Source organism: Helicoverpa zea, chromosome 22, assembly GCF_022581195.2.
Source record: "Helicoverpa zea isolate HzStark_Cry1AcR chromosome 22, ilHelZeax1.1, whole genome shotgun sequence".
In the NCBI taxonomy this organism is placed as follows: domain Eukaryota; kingdom Metazoa; phylum Arthropoda; class Insecta; order Lepidoptera; family Noctuidae; genus Helicoverpa; species Helicoverpa zea.
This window is the reverse complement of record NC_061473.1, coordinates 6887628-6911992: the sequence shown is the minus strand read 5'-3', so window position 1 is coordinate 6911992 and position 24365 is coordinate 6887628. Positions and strand designations below refer to the sequence as shown.

Below are 24365 nucleotides of genomic sequence, written 5' to 3'. Positions count from 1 at the left end.
AAGCGATGTCATTGCAGCTATTGGAAAAAACACTAAGTACACTTTTAAAAATCAACCACAAGCAACAACATTTGCATCCACGTCGACGTCATCGGCAGTAGTTTCGGCCTCTGTGAATTATGATGATGTTATGGAAGATATAACATTTGATAACCTTGAATTTTAATTTTAATTGTATTATTTGTTCCTCTTAAGTCTTAATTCATATTGTACTGATTATTTACAAATTAATAACAAATCAACATAGTTATGTTGTTTTATTTCATTGCTTCTAGATTATGTACTAAATATAATTTTTAAAATAAATTTTGTGCTGTAGAGAATATTATATTTTTGTCGAATTTTGGCACGTACATACAACATACTCCTTCGTTAAAAATTTTCTTGAATGTGATAATTTCAATGCAATAATATAGCGTTATTTGGTGTTTTTTTCGTTTTCCAAGTTTGTAAAATCTGGCGACATTTTACTTTTGACCTAGCGCTTTATAAAAATCCAAGGTGGCAACACTGCTAGTCCGTTGTTTTCTGTTGTTTTATCATATTTAAGTATAAAAAAATTAAAAATGTCTTTAGTACGTGATATTTTATGGGAATCTAGTTCTTCTGACGACGAAAATTATAATGATTTACCTAATTCTCGAAAGAAAAAAGTGTATCAACCACGTGTTAATCGATTCCTAAAATGGAATGAGCAGGAGTTCTTGGATAGATTTCGGATTTCCAAAGGTTTAGCACGAGCCCTGGCTTCTCATTTAGCACCATTGCTCCAAACCAGAACCATGAAGTAAGTGCCTGTTTAATAAAGGCTTTAAAAACTATAGTGGGAATATTTGAGTCGTCCTATGTATGACTAAGGTATAACTACATAAACAATATTGTTTTTCTTTTCAGAAACTTTGCAGTTACTCCAGAGCAGCAAATAATAATGGCATTGGAATTTTACGCATGTGGTTCTTTTCAACGCTGCATTGGGGATGCTGCAGGTGTTCACAAATCTACTGTTTGTCGAATAATTCATCGAGTGAGCAGAGCTATAGCCGGACTAAGAACAGACTGGATTGCAATGCCTAAAAATATTGAGGAAATGGAAACTGAGGCCAAAAAATTTTATGAAATATGTGCATTTCCTAAAGTAATAGGAACTATAGACTGCACACATATACCAATCAAATCGCCAGGTGGTGCAGATGCAGAAACATATAGAAATAGAAAACAGGTATTTTCTCTTAACACTTTCGCTGCCCAGCTCACCTATGCAATTCCTATCCACATGCCCAAAAATATTTTGCATAATTACATAACAACCCGGTATTCGAGTCCAACAGCGCAATTGTATCGGAACGGGACCCTTATGCCCGAAAACCCGGCGTCCGCGTTCACTTAAGCCCCGCCCACCGAGCGTAGGGCTACCCAAAATAATTTACTAGAATATAATTATTGTGCATTTTTGATCAGAATAAAGAAAATAAATCCCGTCTAGACACCTAAGTCTTACTGTGAACTGAAATGATGGCATATAACATTGATGAAGTGATTTACGTTTTCTAATCCGTTATAAACTAAAGCGATGTTTTTTCAATTGATTTCATTTATTTACTTTTGACAACCCTTACAGCTTACTTAGCTATGGACTCGCTATTCGGGTCCTGGGCATGAGCACATGCATCTATAGCTACACATAGCGACGACTCGGTATTCGGGTTGCGGGCATAAGGAATGAACTATGGTTCGACTCGAATCCCGGGTGCTGGGCATCGAAAGTGTTAATGTGCAAGTAATCACAAATGCTGAGATGTACATTACAAATATAGTTGCTAGATGGCCTGGAAGCTGTCACGACAGCCATATTTTCAACAGCAGTGTCATTAAGGGACGCCTAGAAGATGGAGAATTTGATGGTTTTTGGTTACTAGGAGACAAAGGTTATGCCAATAAACCATATTTGCTAACACCTCTACGTAATCCTGTTACAGAAGCTGAAAAACTGTACAATGAAAGTCATATTCGTACTAGAAATATTGTAGAACGCAGTTTTGGTTGTTGGAAAAAAAGGTTTCCTGCAGTGTCATGGAAACTCAGAACAAATACAGCAAGAGCCCAATGTGCTATAGTGGCAATGGCTGTCCTATATAATATTTGCAAGAAATTGAGAGACCCGATGCCAACATGTTACGACTCTGATAATGAATCATCAGATTCTGATGACAATGACCTGACCTCTGCATATGTTAGCCAGCATGACGAGCATAATAGGAATATGCTAATAAATACTTATTTTGATAGATTACATTAAGATAGACTATGTTTTAAATGAATAAATAAAAAAACTTCAAAAATAAAAATGCATTTTTATTTTTTTTCTCAGTAGAAAACAAAAAGTGCATGGCATTTTCAGATTCCCATAATTCAGAAAGATAAGGATTTTGATGAAATTTCTCCTATACAAAAAGTAAAAATGTATCTTAAAAATTTATTTTTTTCTCCCTTAAAATATCTATTTCAAGTTTAAGTTTATCCACTTCAAGCTTATGTTTTTCTTCATTGTGCCTCAGTAACTGGCTGTGTAATTCATTTTGGTGACTAATAGATAACTTTATCTTTTCCATCTCCAACTCATGAAGGCCATCTAAAACTGTCAGTTTCTTTTCCCTTAGTGCTTGTTTTATGATATTTTCACTCTTCCCTTGTTTTTTCTTTATGATACCTAAAATTGAAATAAAATATTAGGCTACACACTCAATAATTAAATGGCCTATTAGCGCAGTCGGTGGTAACCCTGCTGATGTACTAGATGGTGTGGGTTCGATCACCACCAAGGAAAAACACTTGTGGTGAACTCTGGTGTTTTTGTTATATATTTATCTATGTATGTAAGTACAAAGTTTGGCTATAGATTGTCATTTAAAAATACTTACGACTTAGTTGTGGTGCTACTGGTCTCTTTAGTGATGAATGTGGGGCACTAGCATCAAAAACTTCATCTGGGACAATATTTTCAACATTATCAAAACTTTTGTCTTGATCTGTAATAATTGTGTTGACTACAACATCCTGCAAACAAGTTAATATAATTAATTAATGCATCTAATCCAAATACATATTAAATAATTTGGAATACATAAATACCTTGAGTATATTGGGCATGTCATGTTGAATTTCACTATCAGTATTTGTGTCTAGTTTCACTTTCTGTAAAAACATTGCTTTTATTATTAATCTTTTCAATTTATTACTAAATCTAAACAGCAGATTGGTGGCAAATAGTTTTGAATAAATAGTGCAATTTATTTATTTTTTAAATTTTTAAACCTACAAGCTTAGTACTTATAAGTTTTATCACAATCACTAAATATTTGTGATGATATGTAGATAACAGGGTCTAAAAATAATCAAATTATCTTTAACAATTCAAACCCTCATTACTTTTTGTATAGGAGGAATTTCATCAAAATCCTTATCTTTGTGAATTATGGGAATCTGAAAAAAAAAAAGAATATATTTTATAGTATCTCCTTTACACCTTATTTATAATCTGCAATAATTTACTCACTGTAACAATGGAATTTGGGGAAATAATGTCATCATCATATATAGCCTCATTTCCATCAATAGATCCAGACATAATGGATCTTAACCAATCAGTAGCATCTTCTGAATCTGGAGGAAGTGAGGGAGGATTTCCTCCACCTGTGCGTCTCATTTCCTGACGTTCTCTACTTGCTACCTGCAAAATATAATTTCTTTGTTATAACATTAGACATAAATTGATTCATGTTTTTAGAAGGTGAGATTAGTTCACTTCCAAGCAGCGGAAAGTAGGTAGAATTACCTTCTTTGCAGATCTTTTCATATTTTCAAATTTATATTTTAGCTGCTTCATGTTTCTAGGTACTTGACCAACAGCATTAAATTCCTTTGCGATGCAGTGCCATGCATGGTCTTTTTGTTTTGTACTACTCCCATCAGTTTTTTTACACATAAGTACATTTTTATATTTGTCTACAAGTATCTGCAATCGACTAATCTCTTCCTTAGTAAAATTGACACTTCTTTCCCTGTAAAAATAACAAATACTTTATTCAATGTGGTAAATAACAATAGGGAGTAAGGAATATACCATGAATTTTTCATATGGATGTTTAATTATGTTATTTCACATAGTTTTTTTTTATTTATTGTATGAACAATTAAATAAAACATTTTCTAAACAATGTTGTATGAATAAAAAGTGTGGACTGAGATATTATTTTATATAGGACCTAAGTAAAACACGCTTGATTTAACTTGCATAGGCTAAAAGTTATAATGTACTAATGTAGTGGCGCACTTTTTATCAGGTATAATAAATTTAACATAAAATTAAACTCACTTTGTCTTGAAGTCATCCATTATTACTATTACAATATCCGTGCTTGATTCGGCAAACAGACGGACACAACAAAAACACAACAATTATAATAACACAAACCTAACCTCACGAAACGAGATTCGTGATAGAGATGAGTCCGATATCATGTCACATGTTAAAATCATCGATATTTTAAAATCATTTCATCATGCAATGACAACGACAAAATCATCAATGCTTTTAAATCATTACTCGAATCGAATGACAATGAATGAATTGAATGCCAACTTCGGTGATTTTCGGCCGTTTCGCTCGGCCCCGCTCGGGTGTGCTCGGTCGCAATCGCAATGCGCAGCGGCGGCCCGGCGGCGGGCGGTTCGAATCGCAACGTTGCGACACTTATGTGTGACTGTTGCGAGGCTTGCCCGATCGTATGACTGGGCGCACGGAACGGCAACAATTCTTTCACTTCGTTGTTTAAGTTTGCGCGCGAACTTGACTCGAAAGGTTGTTTTTTTGTGAATCATTGTTTTGGATTGAACTTTTGATTAGGAAAGGACGAGCATCCTTACCTAATTTTATTTTACGCGTACGAACTTACGAAGTACGTAGTGTAATTTGTTAATTGACTTATGCCGTAGTAAATATTGAAGTGTATTACAAATTTTAAAACCAAGTTAGTATTTGCAGTTTGTGCCTAAAATATTAAAAACGTATGGTAGGTACTTAACGTTCTTATTTAATGAGTGGTTACAGTTTACCTAAATACCTATTAATAAAAAATGGCATCAACTTTAAGAAAAACATCCAACGTCTGGGTACATTTTGACATTGAATCCGTTGGTGAAAAGACAGCAGTGTGTAAACTGTGCAGGGTAAAATTATCCTATAAAACTTCCTCAACAAATTTAAAAAAACATATTTTAAGAAAACATCCTACGGTTGAAATTCAAGATGAACGTAGGAACATGGGTATGCACCAAAACAGTTCAGAACAACGTTTGGAACAGGAAGCTGGCCCTTCTAATCAAGCAGGATCCCAAAATCTGACTCAACAGTCTGTTGTTGCTTCTTCTGCTAGTCACTCAGCCGAGGGTAATCCGTTGCCACAACCACACATTATCCAGCAGTCTTTAGTTCGACAACCTACAATAGCTCAATTTACACAGAGAAAAAAAATTACACCATCTGAACAGGAAAGGTTGAATAGACTACTTATGAAATTGTTCATGTTAGATTTTCAACCATTCAGTATTGTGGAAGACGAGGGCTTTGTTGCATTTGTTCATGGTCTAAATCCCATTTACCAACTACCTAGTCGTAAGTACCTTTCAAACACTTTACTGCCATCAATGTACCAGCAAGTTTTTAATGAAACAAAAACAAAAATGACTGAAGAAGCAAAAAGTGTATGCCTTACCACAGACTGCTGGACATCAAAAGCAAATGAGTCATATATGGCCATAACAGCTCATTACATCGATCAAAACTATATTTTGAAGTCGCTTCTCCTGCAGTGTGAAGTCCTCCCTGGACATCATACCGCCATAAACTTAGCAGCTCAATTAAGAAAATGTGCATCGACTTGGAACATTACAGACAAAATTACCATAGTTGTGTCTGACAACGCGAGTAACATAGTCTCCGCTATCACGACTGAGCTGAATTGGCGCCATTTTGGGTGTTATGCACACAGTTTAAATTTAATTGTCAAGAGTGGATTAAGCGTTGAAAAGGAGAATGCCAAGATTCCCTACAAGACTCGGCCAAAACCGACAAAGATGAATTATATGTCATAAAAAAGGAAAGAAATCATAGAATTTAATAGTATAATTCGTTTTTTATTAGAAGTACACCAAAAAAAGTTATAGTTCTTTAAAGTCGACCACTTACTTAATACTTCTGATTTTAAATAGTAAATGATTAATTAAATTAATGACTTGTCAAATCATCTTTGCATACCTACAGGTCTTTTATAGTAAAAACACACACAAAACACAACAATACCTAACTACATTATTTTAAAATGTATCGAAAAAAAACCACATGTCATACTTTTTAACAATTTATTATTCATCAAATAGTATATCGTCATACTTAATTAATAAATCGTCTAAAAACTGGGCTGGAGGGGTTATATTTGTTTCATGCCTTGCCCAGCCAAGGTACCATAATATTGTCATTGTATGGGCACAGCAACCTACGGTTCTTCGTCCAACTATGCAATTACAACAGTAGTGTTCAACTGCCTCTCTCCCACTTACATTATTGTTAATTATGATATAAACATAATATATTTTTCGACTTATATGTCTGCTTTGAATTTTGCCTCTGAGAAGCCAGTGATTTTGGGAGAGTGACAATTCATCCCGCAGGTTGCTAAGATGAGCCTCTCTACACACTTCAATAGTATAGGAACCATTGTATCGAATATGTTCGCCATAATAAGACCGTGCTTGTTTTATCTGATAAGTACCACAAGCAATTAATATCAAGTCTTCCTGTGTGAGTTGAGGGAAGTTACTTATATTTTGTGAATCAACATTTATGTTTGTGAAATGTGCTCTCCTTCTATTGTAATTATTATTATTTATAAAATCAGCTAAAACATTATTTTGGTACATTTTTTGATTAATTATTTCTAGAATCTGTGCTGCATCAGTTCTGTCTGTATAACGACAATGAAACCGGTTTATCAATGCAGCAGCAATAGAAAAATCTACCATCAAATGAGATGATGCTCTATTAAAAAATTCATGGCGGAATATTTTAAATTGTTCTTTAAATATACCATTTACTGTTTCCACTACCCAACGGCACATGGTTACTGTCCTTGATCTATTTGCTGCTAACGTTGACAACTGTGTTTCATTCTCTTCTAATGAAAGTGGCATATGAACACTATAGTTACTATTTTCTAGAACTGATACTGCATCTCTAAAACCCCTATCCAGAATAAAAACATCACCATGTCGAAAATACTGCCTTAGCGGTTGAGACTCATTTATAAATTCATTTTGCATAATGTCACCATCTGATGTAGTTGCTGGATAGGGGCCAAGAACCTCTAAAATATACCCATCACAACACACAAACATAAATGGTTTCACAAGGTTCCTATACTTATGTAGAGAGTATGTATCCTTTTGATACTTATAATTTGAGCTTTTCTGGCAATATATATAAGTACCATCAACAATGACAATTGGTAATCTCTCCCCATTCTCATTAATACCTCCAAAAAGACCATTAGGGATTAAAAGATTTCTATTAGCAATCTCTGCCCTCGTCATATGGCTTAACCCTAAATGCATTGGCACAAAATCTTGTTGAAGCAACTCTCTTGCTTTGGACATTAAATTCTCCAAAGTACTGCGAGGCATTTGGAATAAACTGGCAATTCGCTCATTAGAGTCTCCATTTCTTAATTTCAATAATAATGCAGCTAGAGCAGTAGACCCTCTATGCATTTGAGATAACCTAGTGACTTCTGCCAACAATGTACGGAACTGCTCTTTGCTTATACCAAACCAATAATGTACTAAATGATTATCCATCATGTCAATATTTTCAAAATCAATTGATGTCTCTTTACTTAATAATGACACAAAATCATATATATATGCCTCTGTAAAGGTATGGTTCACTTCAATTTCATTTAATTGGTGCCATAAATTACCTCTTAAATGATAATTGCAGATGCGACAGTCAGCTGGAACATAGAATTTAAAATCTACAAAAAGTCTTATTCTTATAGATAATGGCACTACAAGTCTTTCAGCATGGTGACAACCAGGAAAAAAACAGCGGGCCTGCGAGTCTGATGCTCTCCCATACTGAGATAAAACAATTGTTGATACTTCTTGAGGGAGGGATGGAGAAGATTCAATTTGAACATGTTGTGTTACTTGCTCAGATGATGTACCCGGAATATCAGCAATAGATTCTTCAGATGTGGATGGTAGAGGTGGAACTGCAGATGATGTGGATGGTAGAGGTGGAACTGCAGATGATGTGGATGGTTCAGTGTAATGTTCAGCCAAACTATCACACCTCTGCCAACAAGGGTGACAAATCCGATCAGATGTACGTAGCTGCAATAAAATACAAAATAAATTATTAAATGAAATAAATAGCTATATGCCTTACCTGCTTATATGCTATATGTTTTACATAAGTAAGAGATAATGAAAGATTTGCTTAACATTTTATAGCATTTTGATAAAATATTAACATGAATACATACTGAGCGTGGCAAAATCCTCTCTGCAACAACAGCCCTTATGCGTACTTCTCTTTCAGTATTGCTTGATAATGTATGGGCTCTTGACCGATACAAAGACCTCCCACAGTGTACACATACGTTCCTATGCCCTACAGTATGTGTAAGTGGTCCTGGTGCTTCAATTGATTGATGTAGTAGCAACCAACAAGCATGACACACAACGCTATCCCTCGGTATCTATAAAAAAAAGAAACTTAGATTTTTCAAACCACTGATAATGAGCTATAAATAAATTATTGGATGGGTTAAGTTGATACGTTTTTTTATAATGAGCTCAGTGGCATGTTTACATTTTACACATAACATCGTGTTTCGCTAGTTAGGTTTTAAGTCCCATGTGATAGGGGGCGACGCTATTGCCATTAACCGGATAGAGTATATTATTTTGTTTGTAACATGAAGCAATCGCAATGACTATACTATTACAATATTCACAATAAATAATAAAACACAACTTACATCGGTAATAGCATTTTGTTGCTGGATCAATCGCCGAATGTCTTCAGTCTCAGTTTCTAACGAGTATCGACGCATCCGAAAGATATTTAAACCACAATTGATGCAGCGGATCATGGTTAATAGATTACAGCTTCAGATATCCACGTGAGAAAAGCCAGGTCAACAAATCGGCTGGTTCAAATGTTCAGTTGGGCGGGCCGAGTCAGCGAGTAATACAGGTTCAGGTTCAGTTTTAACAGCCAAGGTAGTCGCAAATGGTAGAAGAAAAATCGGAATCCAGAAACACAGCAATAAACAATACAAAACTCAAAAGGAAATCGGAATACTTCGTCACTCGGAAACGCGGGAGGAGAAGTGTTAAAGCTTTTTGACAATGACGTGACTGTCAAAAAGTTTTATTCAGTGCTGCCAGCGCTATAATGACATGATTAGATTAACGGTATCAACGGTATCAATAATCGATTTTTATATATTAACAATAAAAATATGATTATATTCAGAAACATAACTTATTATTATATTATTCATTATAATAGGGATTACTGCGTAATAAATTCACTTGCGCATCTTCTCGTAATGATATTGTTATTGTAATCGATTGGCAAGTGCAATTTCGTTTCGATATTGTTATTTTGGTCTTGGTAACATTTCTTTCAAATAGTGAAATCGTTGTGACATGTGTTGATAAATTAAATTACTATTTAAAATTACTTTTCAACGGTGTACTTCTACAGATTTTGATTATGTTGTATAATTCTTAATGTTTTTTAATACGAATGATCATAATTATAGAAAATCTGTCGGTCTTTATATGATTCGGGCCTATTCTTGGCATTGTCCTTTGCAACAGACAATCACCAAAGTGAAGAACATTGTATCTTTTTACAAACGTAGCCCTTTGGCCACAGAAAAGTTTGTAAAATATCAGGTCCAACAATCGGAGGCAAAAACAGCAAAAAAACTCACTCAGTCTGTGGAAACTCGATGGAACTCTGACTTTCATATGCTGCAAAGGTTTCTTGAACTTAGAGAGGCTGTAACTGCAACACTTCCACTCAGCAACTTCAAAGGTACATATCTTGAAGACAATGATTGGAAAATTATTCAAGATTTGCAGTGCGTGCTTAAACCCTTCGATGAAGTGTCTACGCGTATGAGTGGAGAAAAATATTTGACGGGTGGAGAAGTGATTCCAATCACACAGTGTCTTTTGCAAACATTAGAAACTCTAGAGTTGAGAGAGTTGCATGATGTTGTGAAATTGGTTTTAAAAAAGCTAAAAAAGGAAACTTCGGAAAGGTTTCGCAATTTGGAATTTAGCAGAACACTTGCACTATCAACTTTTTTAGATCCGAGGTTTAAAATTTTCATGTTTCCACAACATCTGGCTGAAGAAACGAAAAAAGTTGTCATCGAATTGGTAGCTGCGTCAATTGCAAAAACTAAACAATTAACTACTCCAACCCTAGCTACGACACAAAACTCGGGAAGTAATACTGAACCATCCATATGGAATTTATATAGGACAGCAATTGCGAAAATAGAGCCTAAAGGAACCCCGTTATCAAGAGCGATAGCGGAAGTTCAAAGGTACCTAGACGATGACATCCTTCTAATGGGATCGGAACACGACACTCCACTTCAGTGGTGGAAAAACCACGAACATGTTTACCCAAATTTGACGAAATTAGTTTTTACTAAGTGCTGTGTGCTGGCAACATCAGTGCCTTGTGAAAGGGTATTTTCACGAGCTGGTACCATGGTATCCGAAAGACGCACTCGCCTAGGAGTTTCAAAAGTAAAACAGCTTATGTTTTTAAACGTCAATTGTAGCCAATGAATAGGCACAACAGGCAAGAAAATGTAAATATTTGTAGATATACACATAAAAAAAAAAAAAAAACAAAAAAAAAAACAAAAAGCAAAAAAAAAAAAAAAAACAAATAGGTACCAAGAAGTAAGTACCTCAATTTAATCATTGTAAATATACCAATCTTTTAAATGCGCCAAAGAAAAGCAAAATGATATTATATTTTTATTAGGTACCAGTATTATTTTGCTAGTCTTTGCCAGTCCTAAGCCTGGACAAAGCATGAAGGTAAGATTGGAATATTACTTGTAGGAAAGGTGCGTTGGTATTTACGCAACCAAGTTTTTACGCCTACTACTAAATAACAAATGATAAAGTCACTAAGCCTTTACACCGTTCCGCGATCATTTCATTTCATCTACTCATTCATTAAATCATTACTCATAATTGAAGTGCCGTGGCCCGTGATGTGCTCAAACAAAAATCATTGATGATTTTGTCATTGTTCCTGTCATCGATATTTTTTTGTCATTGTCACGCAGTCATTGATACAGAAAAATCATCACTCAGCCCATCGCTAATTCGTGAAAATTAGACATGTGTAAGTGATGCGAGTAATGCATTACGCGTAATATTACCCGACCGCGTAGAGTAATATCACACATTACTCGACTAAATTAAGCATCACACATCACACTAAACATTACGCGGTCGCGCAGCTCTCGACATCACTTATGACTTGTGCGATGAATGAAATGAATGCAGAGCGCACGGCGTTCGGTCGGGCAGGCTCGTGTGACGTGTCACACGAGCCTGCCCGACCGAACGCCCGTCGGCGTTCTATTCGGCTATGTTCGGTTTATTTCGTAAGTTCCGATCCGAACATGGCGTGCGCGACTTGAATTTCGCTCGGTCAGGTGGTTTAACATTTTATTTAGGACTCTATTGTAATTTGCAAAAGGTTTACATTTTCTTGACACCACCCGTTGTATCGTTTTACAATGTATGGACTATGTACTCCATTTCTACTGTACTGTCTTTTTCTTTCAAATTTCGGTTATTTTCGATATTTTTAGTTAGTTTATTTGTTTGCTTACGCGGTCAAGGTCGTGTCATTATTTAAATACAGTCGACTCTCGATAATTGTATCTCTGAAGTGTGATAGGTGATAGTGATTGCAATCAATATAGGTAACTGTGTGTGTGTAGATAGTATTGGACTGTGAACATTCTGAACACTAAATGTGCTAAACTGTAAATAAGGACAATAAGTTAGTAAAATTGTAAATATACCTGTAATTAGAAACATTTTAGCTTTTAGACTTTCGTTTTTGCAAGTTCGTCGTGTAGGTAGGTACATTTTATTAGTGATTATGGCGAGTAAGAGAAAATTTAGCCCTCTCTGGAATCACTTCGATGAAGTTGTACCCAGCAAAAAGGCGAAATGCGGCTATTGTTCCCGTATATTGGCAGTTTCGTCCAGCTCGATAGGAAGTCTAAGCCGGCACATGAAATCTATTCACCCCACGATCCAAATAAATAGCAGCAGACAACCGGCAACGGTTACAACATTTGAAACTGAACCACATGTTTCGCATAGCGTTATGGAGCATGTTCAACAGGTACCTTCATGCAGTACACAAGCTGAGACAGCCACTGATTTATTGGTAAGCCATAGGCAGATTCAGCAGGGACCTACAATGGCAGATTATCTTCAAACGAAAAAATCTCTGCCTAGAAGCCGAATTCAGCAGCTGGACGAACAGTTAGTTCGGATGATAGCAAAAGGCTACCACGCCCTTCGCATGGTCGACGAAGTTGAGTTTAGGAAGTTTGTCGAAATGTTGAATCCCGGCTACACACTACCGACTCGGAAGACTCTGTCAGAGAGCATTCTTCCTAAAGTGTATGCAAAAGTTCTGGAAAAAGTTAAAGAACAGATAGCAAAAGCTGCAGCTATTTGTATAACCACAGACGCCTGGACATCCTCTGTGCAAGATGGTTATGTTGCTATCACTGCCCATTTTATTGATACGGACACCCACAAGTTATGCACAGTAATGATCGGGTGCATAGAGTTTGAGGAGAGACACACCAGCCTTAATCTCAAAAGTTTCTTAGAAACAAAATTTGAAGAATGGAACATACGTCAGTACGTGAATGTGATCGTCAGCGACAATGCAGCAAATATTTTAAGTGCTGTACGACTAGGCGGCTGGCGCTCTTTGTCTTGTTATGCGCACACTATTAATTTAGTAGTGCAGTCTAGTTTGGACGCCATATCTGACACTATGCGTAGGGTTAAAGATGTCATTGAATATTTTCACCGCAGCGCTCCTGCAAAAAAAAAATTGGCCGAGATACAAGAACAAATGAATATTTCGCCCCTAAAACTCAAACAAGACGTCGTTACTCGCTGGAATTCCACGTATGATGCCCTACAAAGAATAATAAAAATAAAGGAAGCCCTTATCGCCACTCTCGCAATAATGCGTCCAGATATCAGTTTACCGCAGGACGACTGGCTGACCATTGAAAAGGCGACAGAACTTTTAAAAATTTTTTACGAAATAACGGTTGAGATTAGTGGTGAAATGTATGTTTCTGCCTCAAAATACATAGTATTTTGTAAAATTATTAACCGGGCTCTAAACAAATACGTTCCCGAGTGCAATGAAAAAATTCAGCAGATGCATAATAATCTGAAAGTTCAGATGCAGCAACGGTTTGGAGAAGTCGAAAATAATACGCTTCTTTGCGAGGCGACCATATTAGACCCGCGTTTTAAAAAAAGCGGATTTAGTAACTTTCGTAATTTTGAAAGAGCTGCTTCAACTTTGAAATTAAGAATTGGCTCAGATCGCACCCAGGTTTTGCAGGAATCTGTTGAAGAAGTACCGGTTCCTCAGCCGAAAACTGGATCTATTTGGGATGAGTTCGATGAAGAAATTTCCGCTCATATTCCCCAAAATCCGACTGCAGCCGGTATTGTGGAGTTCGATAAGTACATGGAGGAACCGCTTATTAAAAGAACGGAAAATCCACTGCTGTGGTGGAAAGATCGGAAGTGCGTGTATCCGCGCTTATATAAATATATGCTGAAACGCCTAAACATCACAGCCACATCAGTACCGTGCGAGCGTGTCTTCTCCAAAGCTGGCTTAATATTGAATGAGAGACGGACACGACTCAAAACAAAAAAACTGTCAGAATTGATATTTATTAGCTGTAATTAAATATTTTACAGCTTTATGTGTGTATAATATAAAAATAGATACTGTATATTATGTATATATTTTATATTAATGTATGTAGGTATGTACATAAATGTATAATAATTCTGATGAATATAAATATAAAGATATTTAATGTGTATATAGTAGGTAGGTATATATAGTATATTTAGTATGTATATAAAAAAATGCAATCATTGTACATAAAGTTGATTTTTAAATACGCCTATATTCATGGGATATTTCATTACACTTTCATAGTTATTTTTAATCCATGAATATTGCCAGTCCTAAGCCTGGAAAAACCGTTAGTAATTTGTAAGGTTTAAGTATGAAGGGAAATCAACTTTGTTAAATTTCGTAAAATACGGCGCGACGGGTGGTAGCTTAGTGCTCATTACTTTTCATTCATGTCATCATGATGTTGAACATCACTATGAAACATCATATCGCTCACTGTTAAGTGTTATGTTCTATTACACCTAAACATTGTATTACATTAGAACATGCGCGACAGTGTGCTATCGCATGGCGCCACATCACGCGTGATGTTTGAAGTGATGGTAAACTGTAATATTACTCGGCACGAAATGTAATGACATATCACATTACTTCGTGTTGCACTGTTTTGCGCATGTCTAGTGAAAATAAATTTGACATAAGGCTCACAGTGTTGTCATAACAAATAATTTTCCCCGTCCGTTTTTAGGGATAATTTATCTTTTTATACTGTCAACCCCATTAGCGTTAACTGTTAACAAAAAAATCATGGTGCAACAAACATTTGTAAAGTTCTGTGGTCATCGTTATAGTTACTGCTAAAATTAATCTTAACTATAGCATTAACTACGCCTGTGGTGCAACTCACTCTTACTCACCTCAAAGTTTGATTCGGCTGACCACACAACATTTGACCAATCTTCAGCGGTGAAAGTTCGGTGTTGTAAGGCCCATTTGTACCGAGCTTTTTTGTTGCTCTCGGAGAGCCATGGCTTCTTCCTAGCTTTACAGCCTTTTAGACCAGCTTCCTGAAGCCTTCTACGAGTAGTTCGAGCAGAAATTGTTTTCTTCTTTTGTTCTGAAAACTCAGCAGCGAGCTCTGAACCTCTGATCCTGACGGCCTATGGTGACGCGTTTGCGCCCGGTTCTCGGTCTATTTTGATGTGATCCGGTATCAGAGAATCGCTGAATAGCATAATGCACGGATCGGCGCGAACATTTCACAGTTTTGGAAATCTCTACTTGTGATTTCCCTTGCTCATGCAGAAGCTGTATCTGCACTCGTTATTCTAAAGAAAGTTCGTTTTGTTTTGGCATATCGCAACTATAACGCTTAAAACTTTGAAATAAAATACCAAAGGCGCACTAGATCACTGGATGTTGTCACAACGAGCGATGGTAGCGAACTAAAGAATAAATTCAAAAATTGTAAAAGACACATTTTTTTGTACCCAGGTGTTTTATTGTCAGCTGAGGCATAAGTCATTGTTTTAAAATCTTTGTAAATAACCGATAAAAGAATACTTCAACGATAGATTCGGGTTTCTCCCATAATTACCGTGATCTAGCGAAATTTGTAAGGTGCTCAATACTTTTGGCCAAGGCTGTAGGCACTTTGTTTGACGACACCACTTGCCGGCTAGCTATTTGCTTGCGATTGGGTGCTCTGTGCTGCTCTCCTCACCGCTGTCCCTGTGGTGAAGCTGTCAGCAGCCTTGGACACCACGGCTTGTCATGTAGCCGCAGCGCCGGCCGTTTTGCACGGCATGCGAATATCAATGACATAATCCATCGCGCTCTTGTTGCCGTCGGCGTTCCAGCCATATTAGAACCCAGTGGTCTGGCACGCGACGATGGCAAGAGACCAGACGGTATGTCGTTATTCCCGTGGAAGATGGGTAGGTCTTTAGTATGGGACGCGACCTGTGTCGATACTCTTGCACCATCTCACCTTCCTAGCTCGGCGCGATGTGTTGGTTCCTGCTGCGGCTACAGAGGACCTCAAACGGCGCAAATATAGTACCCTGGTGGGTAACTATACCTTTGAGCCGTTTGGGGTTGAAACCCTCGGGCCGTGGGGTCCAAGTGCTCATCTGCTTTTTAAAAATCTGGCAAAGCGACTTGCTGACACTTCAAGTGACCCAAAGGCTGGTTTTTATTTTGGTCAAAAATTAAGCATTGCCATCCAACGTGGCAATGCTGCCAGTCTCTTGGGTGGGCAGCGATGAGGAGTTTTTTGATGCCATTTTATAATTGTTTTTAGATGTATATTATGTATAAATAAGTTTATTTTTACGTCATGTAAATATGTACATATAATTCCTAAATAAAAATTTGAACAAGTTAGTAAATAACTTTTTTTAAGAAATAAATAGATTGTAGCTCGTTTGATTTGTCAATCATTGATTGATCAATCATCAGTATTTGTATTTAATAACATGACTTATGTCTTATGACTTAAGTGTGTACGACGATTTTAGTTTATTTCTAAACGCTATCACTTGGCCCATTAAAAATGATTGATAGCTCTCACAGCGATATTAAGGTGATCTTCACACTGCCCCGCATCACGCTGCATCTTGCGTGTCGACGCACCTACGCGCGTTCCTGCGGGAGTGCAGATCTGCATCATCGTGCGGGTTTTTCACGCACTCACGCGCGTAGGTGCGTTTTGTAAATTCATGCACAGCGAGTTCCATTTTCAAATATACACGTCACGCCCATTCAAAATCACGCGCGGCATTGCGGGATTCAGTGTGCCATACCTTGCGTCTCGCCCCGCACCTACGCGCGGGGGTGCGTGTTTCTCCGCATGTATGTGCGTGATCCGCATGAACGCGCGTGAATGCATATTCAGTGTGTTGGACTATGCGTGTTTTCCATACAAACGGAGATATTTCCATACAACGGAAAAAAACGCATCCACGCACTACGCTGCATCATGCGGGGCAGTGTGATAATCGCCTAAGAAATATGAGTGGGGCGCTCTCATTAGTAAGCTATTGCGACATATATAATATATATATTTTTTCTTTACTGCATTAATAATGTTATCTTTCAGGCGGCCCATAACGACTTGCAGTACATGTGTTACCGCTGTTGGGTGGCAGCACAACGACACCAAATGAGAAATGAAGGTGGACAAAACGAGAAACAACCTGATGAGCAAGCCGATGAACAAGCAGTTGCCGAGCAGTTAATTACAGTCCCAACCTACAAAAGGTGAGTAAATAAGTCTCGTCACTTCGCGTTTCATGGATGTGCAAATCAAGATCTGCATAGAATACCACTATTCTTAAAAATACATTCACTGATCGAGCACAGCTTATATGTCCCTACCAGTGCAAGGGTTTGTACAAATCATATGCGGACCAATTAATGGAACCTATTATATGATTATGCAGAAACGACATTTTCACCAGACCAGTTAAAGGACATGGACGTTTTAAGAAATCATATAATGACAAAAAAGCCTTGGATGAACACTATATCACAGCTACACACTCCCACGGGAAGAAAAGAACACAGAAAAGCTGGACGAATTATCAGTTTCTTCGAAAATCCCGTATACGGACCAAGTACCTCCTACGCCGGAACCAGTAGCACCCAAGAAGAAAATGCAAGCAACATGGCAATTGCACCAAGCTCCGAGCAAGAGAATGAGAATGGAAACGAAACAGACTCAACAAAGGGAAACCAAAATGGAACAGAAGAAGACGACTTCATCTCCGACACATTGGATCGTTCAATGGGCGAAAGACAACCTTACACCAACAGAAATCAACTGTCTCCTTAAAAAGTCATCGCTCGTCATACTGGAACACGAAGAGACCATTACCACATCATATACATCTCCACCGCAAAAAACTGGGGGCAGAACAGCAAGCTTGGAAAAGCTATTAGATGCAAAGAACACAAATGTTCTCAAATTGCATGTATTCAGTGCCTTCTGGAGTATATTACTACCGGCGATAATCGTACAACACTTAAACAAATTCTCACCGAACGTGATAAAAAGGTGGCAATCTGCGTCGCTCATTCGCTGGGAATTGATCCTAAACAAAACAAAGGTGACGCTAGAGGTGCCGAAAGGGGAAATAATCTATTTCGAGATGAAAGCACAGAACGAGCCCCAATTCAAAGACACTTGGATCACAGAACTTCTGTATCCAATGAAGACTTATTTGAAAATGCCGTTGATAATGAACAACAGTATAATCAGCGTGAAAACGGACACTATGACTCTGGAAGTGAACAGGATGCCATTTATCAACAAACAAGACTCAACAATAGTTCAAAACGTACTAAACTTGTCAGAGAGAATCAAGAACTTGTGCTTCACTTATGTAAAAACAAAGCTTTTGACGAAGTGGAAGCTACAAGACTTCTATGCAACACGCCTCAGGGGATTGCAGTTCAATTTAACAGAAACTTCGGAGAACGACTTGCAACAGCACTACATATCGCCAAAACACTGGTATTTCAAGAATCGCAAATAAAGAATACAGAGACCAAAACAATATGAACTGCAACGCGACCCATCAGCAAACGACCCAACAATAATTGAACAAGTACTGGACAACTTAGTTGGACTACTCAAAAACAACACAATAGATCCCTACATATTCGCACAAGAAACGAAAAATCATTTCCACGGAGAAACACAAAAGAAAATCAATTTATTCTTCTTCGGCCCGCCGAGCACTGGAAAAACAATGATTATGGACAGTCTAGCAAGCATACACTTTAACCTAACAAGACTAACAGGTCTAACACCACAATCGTCGTTCAATTTTGCTAGTCTGATACATACAAATGCATGTTTCATGGACGAATGCAAATTAACAGACAATCAATTCGAACAGTGGAAACTACTGGCAGCAAGACAACCAATGTCACCAGATGTAAAATACAAAACAAGACAAGACATAACCAACTGCATATTGTATACAGCAAGCAACTATCCAATATGTATGTACGTGAACACAGCAGAAGCCAACGAAGCAGTGGAAACAAGAACAATAACATATTACTTCTCAAAACCGACACATCACTTCAAATTAAACCCATTCATATGGGAAGCATTCTGGGAAGTATACGCAATGAATACATAATTTATAAGTTAACTTTAAATAGTATTACTTTATAATTATTAACGGTGATGGAAATAAAATAAATGTTTACATTAAAAAACCCCTTTCATTTCCTGACCATATAACCCACGAGCAGTTTGCTATGACACGCCATCTTAAAACCAGCACACAAGACAAGCCAAGAACTGTGCTGGCATGCTATCTTATGAAAATAAGGTCAGCTGAACCAGATGTGAGAATAGCATGCCACTTAAACGTCAGCAGGACAACAGTGGGACGTTACCTGAATACAGCCCGAGAGTGCTTAACGAGAGAATTTGTGGCACTTCATCTAGGATACGACCACATCAGCCGAGATGAAATAATAAGTCACAGCACAACTGTTGCGAGAGCATTATATGGAGATTCAAAAGCCATCATATTATTCGACGGAACATACATTTATATACAGAAAAGTAAGAATTTCCTGTTCCAGAAAATAACATACAGCCTGCACAAATTCAAAAACTTATTAAAGCCATTCCTTTTAGTTTGCCCAGACGGGTATATAATAGATATTATAGGACCCTACTCTGTAGCGGAGTGTATCCAAACACAAAAATCTGACATTGACATTTATTAAATATTTTATGAAACGCTTCCGCCTCCACCAACCCTCTCCCTCTCTGGCCAGCGCTCGACTGCACGGCCATATCGTTCTCTGCGTATTTTATATTAAATTAGCAATTAGCAATAAGTACATTTAAGTGCAGTGTAATAATAAAATAAACAACATAAAAACATCAATACTATTTTATTGTTCGACATCATTACATGGCGCAGCCGTTGAAGAACCAGGACTAAGGATTATTTTGGATAAAACACCTAACAATGGCCGAAGAAAAATCGGTAGACAACATGGGCAACATGGGTGTGGGAGCTGTGGAATACAAGATGCCACAAGGCATGATGTTGGACAATTTAGAGGACTGTTGGCCCCAGTGGCAACGATTCAAACAAAGTTTTAAAATTTTTCGTGTTCGACATCATTACATACTCTGCTAGGACATCAGACGCTCAGATTATGAAGGATATAATGAATAACATTTATTCTCCGATTCATTACTTGCTCCACGAGAATGATACGTTTATATTAGACAGAGGCTTCAGAGACTCAATATTGCTGTTATGATGAAACACATTTTAAATATGCTTCGAGTTTTAAAGTATTTAAAGATTTAAAATTAACTTACCGACAAAGTTTTAAAACGGATAATATTGTAAATTGTAATGTTGATGCCGATTGGGCAGGAGATATCAAGGATAGGAACTACTACAGGTTTTGTCATTGCATTGTTTGGAAACCCAATTTATTGGAAGTCTAGGAAACAAAGTTGTGTAACCAAGTCATCTACTTTTGCAGAATATGTTGCATTATCTGATGCTGTAACTGAGATAAATTTCTTAAAAAATGTAATTAGTGATATGTTCATTAAAAATAACTTATCTATGCCAATTAGTCTCTAAGAACTAATATTCCATCTTGATTAATATTTTTTTTAACAGAAACTGCATTCTCCCTACTAAAAGTGACTTTAAAGTTTTGAGTAAGTTTCAAAAGCGGCAATCTCCTAGAACGTTGATTTCAAACATGGCAGTCTCCACTTCGACCAATCAGAGCGGAGTATTCAGTCTAGGATCGGCTTCGTTACAAAGTGAAACTGCTCGTGGTATTTTTAAGATTTTATTAGGATAATCTTAGTGAATTAAGTAAAATGTGTGTTTATTTTAAACTATGGACCATCCTGTAACACCTTGTCTACCCAGACAGTCAAGGAAAAAAATAGTCTGTAAACATCAAGAAACGGGCAAGGTGCGTATTAAGTGCTTACACAATTTTGGTACTTGAATATTGTTTTAAACTTTTATTGGTAATGACTTTTGATTTATTTAGAAAAAAATGATTAAATAAATCAACGTAATTTTTATTTGATTACTTTAAAAAAGAAATGAATGTTGTTAGGAGTAAAACATTAATTCTGGGCGTCAACGTTCTTCTTTAGTTTGAACTGTACAGTGATGTTCGAGACATTATTGAGTAACGACTTAAAACGCCTACTTTTTTTAATAAAATAAAAATATTCTTGAAAACTATTTTATTATTATTAATGAGTATTTTATCAGATTCTGTTATATCAGTTTGTCAACACAACACAAAAGCTTTTAAATGCGGAACATTATCTATGGTGGATGTTACGGCCTGCGCCGCCTGGCAACACAGTCGGGCGGCGGGGCAAAATGCTGGGGAAGCGCGTCCCGCGCTCCCTGGCAACACCGAGGCGCCCGCCGCGCATCACGCCACCTGCGCGCGAGCCAATCGCAGGCGGCGATTCAAACTGCGCCTTGCGTCATCCAACGGGAGGCCGCCACGGTGACGCCGGCGCGCTGGAGAAGGGGCGACGACGGAGGCGTCGAGAGCGGCGCTCGTCCACTTGCCTTCACGGGCCGTCGAGATCAACACCACTGCCGATACGTAACGGGTCCAACGAATCTCTGCAGTCTAAATTGTATAACTTAATTTCGAGTGAATAATTCATTGTAAAGTTTTAATAATTAATATAAACCAGTAATAAGTGTGCATTCGCATTTTTTATTTGATCACGCAAGCGCGTACAAAATTGGCGACCGTGACAGGACCCGTTACATCGCGATCTATTCGTCGTCTCGTCGCGTCAAGAATCGTCGAGAATCGTCGGTCGGCACGTGGAGCAAGTGCCGCAGCCCGCCATCTATCCAGTCGGGCTGCGTAACCGCATCGAGACTGCAGGAGGCGAAGGACCCGGACAAGCAGCCTCAGGAGCCCGGTGAAGACGGCGACACGTCAACCGAAGGTCTAGCCCAGGAGAGTAAGCCTTGATCCTTTCTAATTTCCTTTCTCAATCTCGATCCTCGTGCTCTTGCGCTGTGAAATAGCGGGCGGCTAGCTATTCGAGCGTCGGGGGGCTTCTCCGGCAAAGCAGTGCCACGTGGTGGCAAAGGCGCCATAAACTGGCCAAACTGCTAGGTTATATTGCACGTGGGTTGTGTTTTTTTGAATTGGGTTACGCTTATTACATGCTAAGTGGCATTTTTCTCCATTATTCATTTGTTGCACATACCATTGTTAAATCAAGTCACCCGCACCTACTAGTTATAAAGGACATCTGACTGCCAGTATCTAGTAATGCTCTCGCCTGATAGATTTCACCGGTTTGCCTATTTACTATGTCTACAATAGCCGTACCTAACAAAACTTGACCTGCCGCTGCAACTGAAAGTGACACAGGTAAGTTAGAGACCTCCGTAGAGTCTTGTATAGCATTAGATACAATTGGCTCGTTTTTATGTATTAATGAATTATGTTTCTTTTTACAAACACGACACATAGGCCTGGACTTGCACTGGAATGAATTATGACCACTCTTGAGGCAATTTTTACATAATTTTAATCTACTAATTTCAGATAGCCTATCCTCTATGCTCATATTTTTAAACTTGGGACATCCATGTAACTGGTGGTCATCGGGACAGATATAACACTTTGCACTGGCACCATGTTCACTGGAAGCGACAAATGCTTTGTTAACTTTAGACTCCCTAGGGTAATTTGACCTTCGGTCACCTTTGTCTGTGTGAACCATGTTAGCAAAATGCATAGTTTCTAATATGTCTGCACGATTTCTTAAAAACATTGTAAAGTTTTCTAATTTATGATAATCTGTCAATGTAGCCCGGTACTCTTCCCACTTAGTGTAAGTGACCGAGTCTAATTTGGATGCTATAATGAAAATAACTAGTGCGTCCCACTTGTCAGTCGGTTGACCCAAAGTATCCAGCGCTCTCAAATTCTTTGACATATGGTCTACTAAATACCTTAATGCCTTATAAGATTTCTTACTACACCTTTCAACAGTCACTAAAGACTTAAGATGATTATTTATAAGAACATTCTTATTATCATACCGTTCACACAGTAATTCCCATGCTAATTTGTAGTTACTAGAGGTAAACTCTATGGCCTTAATTACTCCCCTGGCACTACCTTCCAAAGCCGATCTTAAATAATGGAATTTATTGCAGTTAATAATGGAATCAAAAGTATCCTTAAATTCTAACCATGTTAACATGTTTCCATCAAACTTTGGGAGGTGTATGGTGGGTAGTTTTATTCCATTAAATGCATGAGAACAATTACTTTGTTGGTGAGAACAATTACTTTGTTGGTCGACGCTATTGGCCTTATTAATGGTAGACGGGGTAGCCTCAATCAGTTCTTGCGCTACAGAGAGAGCTGAGTAAAATTGGTTGGTAAATATCCGGTTAGTAGAGGACATGTATAGCTTGAATATAGTTGGAATACCCAACTTTGAGCAGAAGGCACGAGAAATAGTGGAGGACTTTTTGCCAGATTACGTCACCAATCCACAAGTTGTCAAACTTCTGGGAGCGTCTAGAACGGACCTGGAAAAGTTGTGTTCCATATTAATAACAATGAGGCCTTACATAGCGAATCTCGCACACGAGATTCTAAGGAATTCAAATGAGGGAGTTCATCTTCAACTTATTGGTAGTTTTACCAATCTGCAAACAATAAATAGAATGATAAATGAGCAGCCGGGTGAACACGACACTATATTTCAAGCTGGACTAATGAAAGACAAGGAGGCAATTCAGACATTAGAAAAACGGTTCGATAGAAAAGCTCCTTCTTCTTTCATGGAACAACACTTGATATCCGACCTTATGGAAAGTAATAACTGCTCATTCGAGATTGCCTCCATGGCCCGAGAAATATCGTGGGGATTTCCTGTCACTGGGATAACAAGTCCAGTCCCGTGCGAGCAGATATCTATTCAAGATTATGACCAAACCCCTGAAGGGGATCGGGCTAATTGCATCTTAGCTGATGAAGGGAATGTGGAGCTTCTTTGGCGAACACCATCGTACTAATAATAAAGTGGAAGGCTGGCATTCTCGCATAAACAAAAAACTAAATTATAAAGAACGTTTAAATATTTTAAAATTCTGCATTATTTTAATTAAAGAATCTAAAATAACCGAAGAAAAAATAAAAAAAGTAAAAAGTGGCATAGAATTAGACAATCGAAAAAAAGAAT

At 37.7% G+C, this 24365-nt stretch overlaps 3 protein-coding genes across 4 annotated transcripts; 1 reads left to right on the top strand and 2 right to left on the bottom strand.

Moving 5' to 3' along the window:
• The first annotated feature begins 519 nt into the window (after window positions 1-519).
• On the top strand, window positions 520-1478 carry LOC124641274 (putative nuclease HARBI1). Its single transcript, XM_047179322.1, has 2 exons — window positions 520-787; window positions 895-1478. Exons 1-2 carry the CDS (start codon window positions 567-569, stop codon window positions 1385-1387), a joined length of 714 nt encoding a protein of 237 aa, XP_047035278.1. The 5' UTR covers window positions 520-566; the 3' UTR covers window positions 1388-1478.
• Window positions 1479-2331: 853 nt separating this feature from the next.
• LOC124641268 (myb/SANT-like DNA-binding domain-containing protein 3) lies at window positions 2332-4498 on the bottom strand. 2 transcript variants are annotated; one of them, XM_047179312.1, is made up of 7 exons: window positions 4373-4498; window positions 3833-4058; window positions 3554-3727; window positions 3427-3480; window positions 3130-3192; window positions 2919-3054; window positions 2332-2707 (listed from the first exon to the last, which is right to left on the bottom strand). In XM_047179312.1, the coding sequence occupies exons 1-7, from the start codon at window positions 4390-4392 to the stop codon at window positions 2466-2468; spliced, it is 915 nt and encodes a 304-aa protein (XP_047035268.1). In that variant the 5' UTR covers window positions 4393-4498; the 3' UTR covers window positions 2332-2465. The 2 variants fall into 2 exon arrangements, with proteins under 2 accessions (XP_047035268.1, XP_047035269.1); XM_047179313.1 differs by lacking the exon at window positions 3427-3480.
• Window positions 4499-6403: 1905 nt separating this feature from the next.
• LOC124641238 lies at window positions 6404-9484 on the bottom strand. Its single transcript, XM_047179277.1, has 3 exons — window positions 9096-9484; window positions 8598-8813; window positions 6404-8445 (listed from the first exon to the last, which is right to left on the bottom strand). Exons 1-3 carry the CDS (start codon window positions 9207-9209, stop codon window positions 6421-6423), a joined length of 2355 nt encoding a protein of 784 aa, XP_047035233.1. The 5' UTR covers window positions 9210-9484; the 3' UTR covers window positions 6404-6420.
• Window positions 9485-24365: the final 14881 nt, after the last annotated feature.

Bases quoted from the DNA above. Each gene is read 5' to 3' on its own strand.
- LOC124641274 (XM_047179322.1), top strand. From the start codon at position 567: ATGTCTTTAGTACGTGATATTTTATGGGAATCTAGTTCTTCTGACGAC. The intron at 788-894 runs GTAAGTGCCTGT...TTTTCTTTTCAG, and splicing joins CTCCAAACCAGAACCATGAA to AAACTTTGCAGTTACTCCAG.
- LOC124641268 (XM_047179312.1), bottom strand. From the start codon at position 4,392: ATGGATGACTTCAAGACAAA. The intron at 4,059-4,372 runs GTGAGTTTAATT...TTATTTTTACAG, and splicing joins ATGGATGACTTCAAGACAAA to GGAAAGAAGTGTCAATTTTA. The intron at 2,708-2,918 runs GTAAGTATTTTT...TTTCAATTTTAG, and splicing joins AGTAGCACCACAACTAAGTC to GTATCATAAAGAAAAAACAA.
- LOC124641238 (XM_047179277.1), bottom strand. From the start codon at position 9,209: ATGATCCGCTGCATCAATTGTGGTTTAAATATCTTTCGGATGCGTCGA. The intron at 8,814-9,095 runs GTAAGTTGTGTT...TTTTTTTTATAG, and splicing joins AACAAAATGCTATTACCGAT to ATACCGAGGGATAGCGTTGT. The intron at 8,446-8,597 runs GTATGTATTCAT...ATTTTATTGCAG, and splicing joins AGAGGATTTTGCCACGCTCA to CTACGTACATCTGATCGGAT.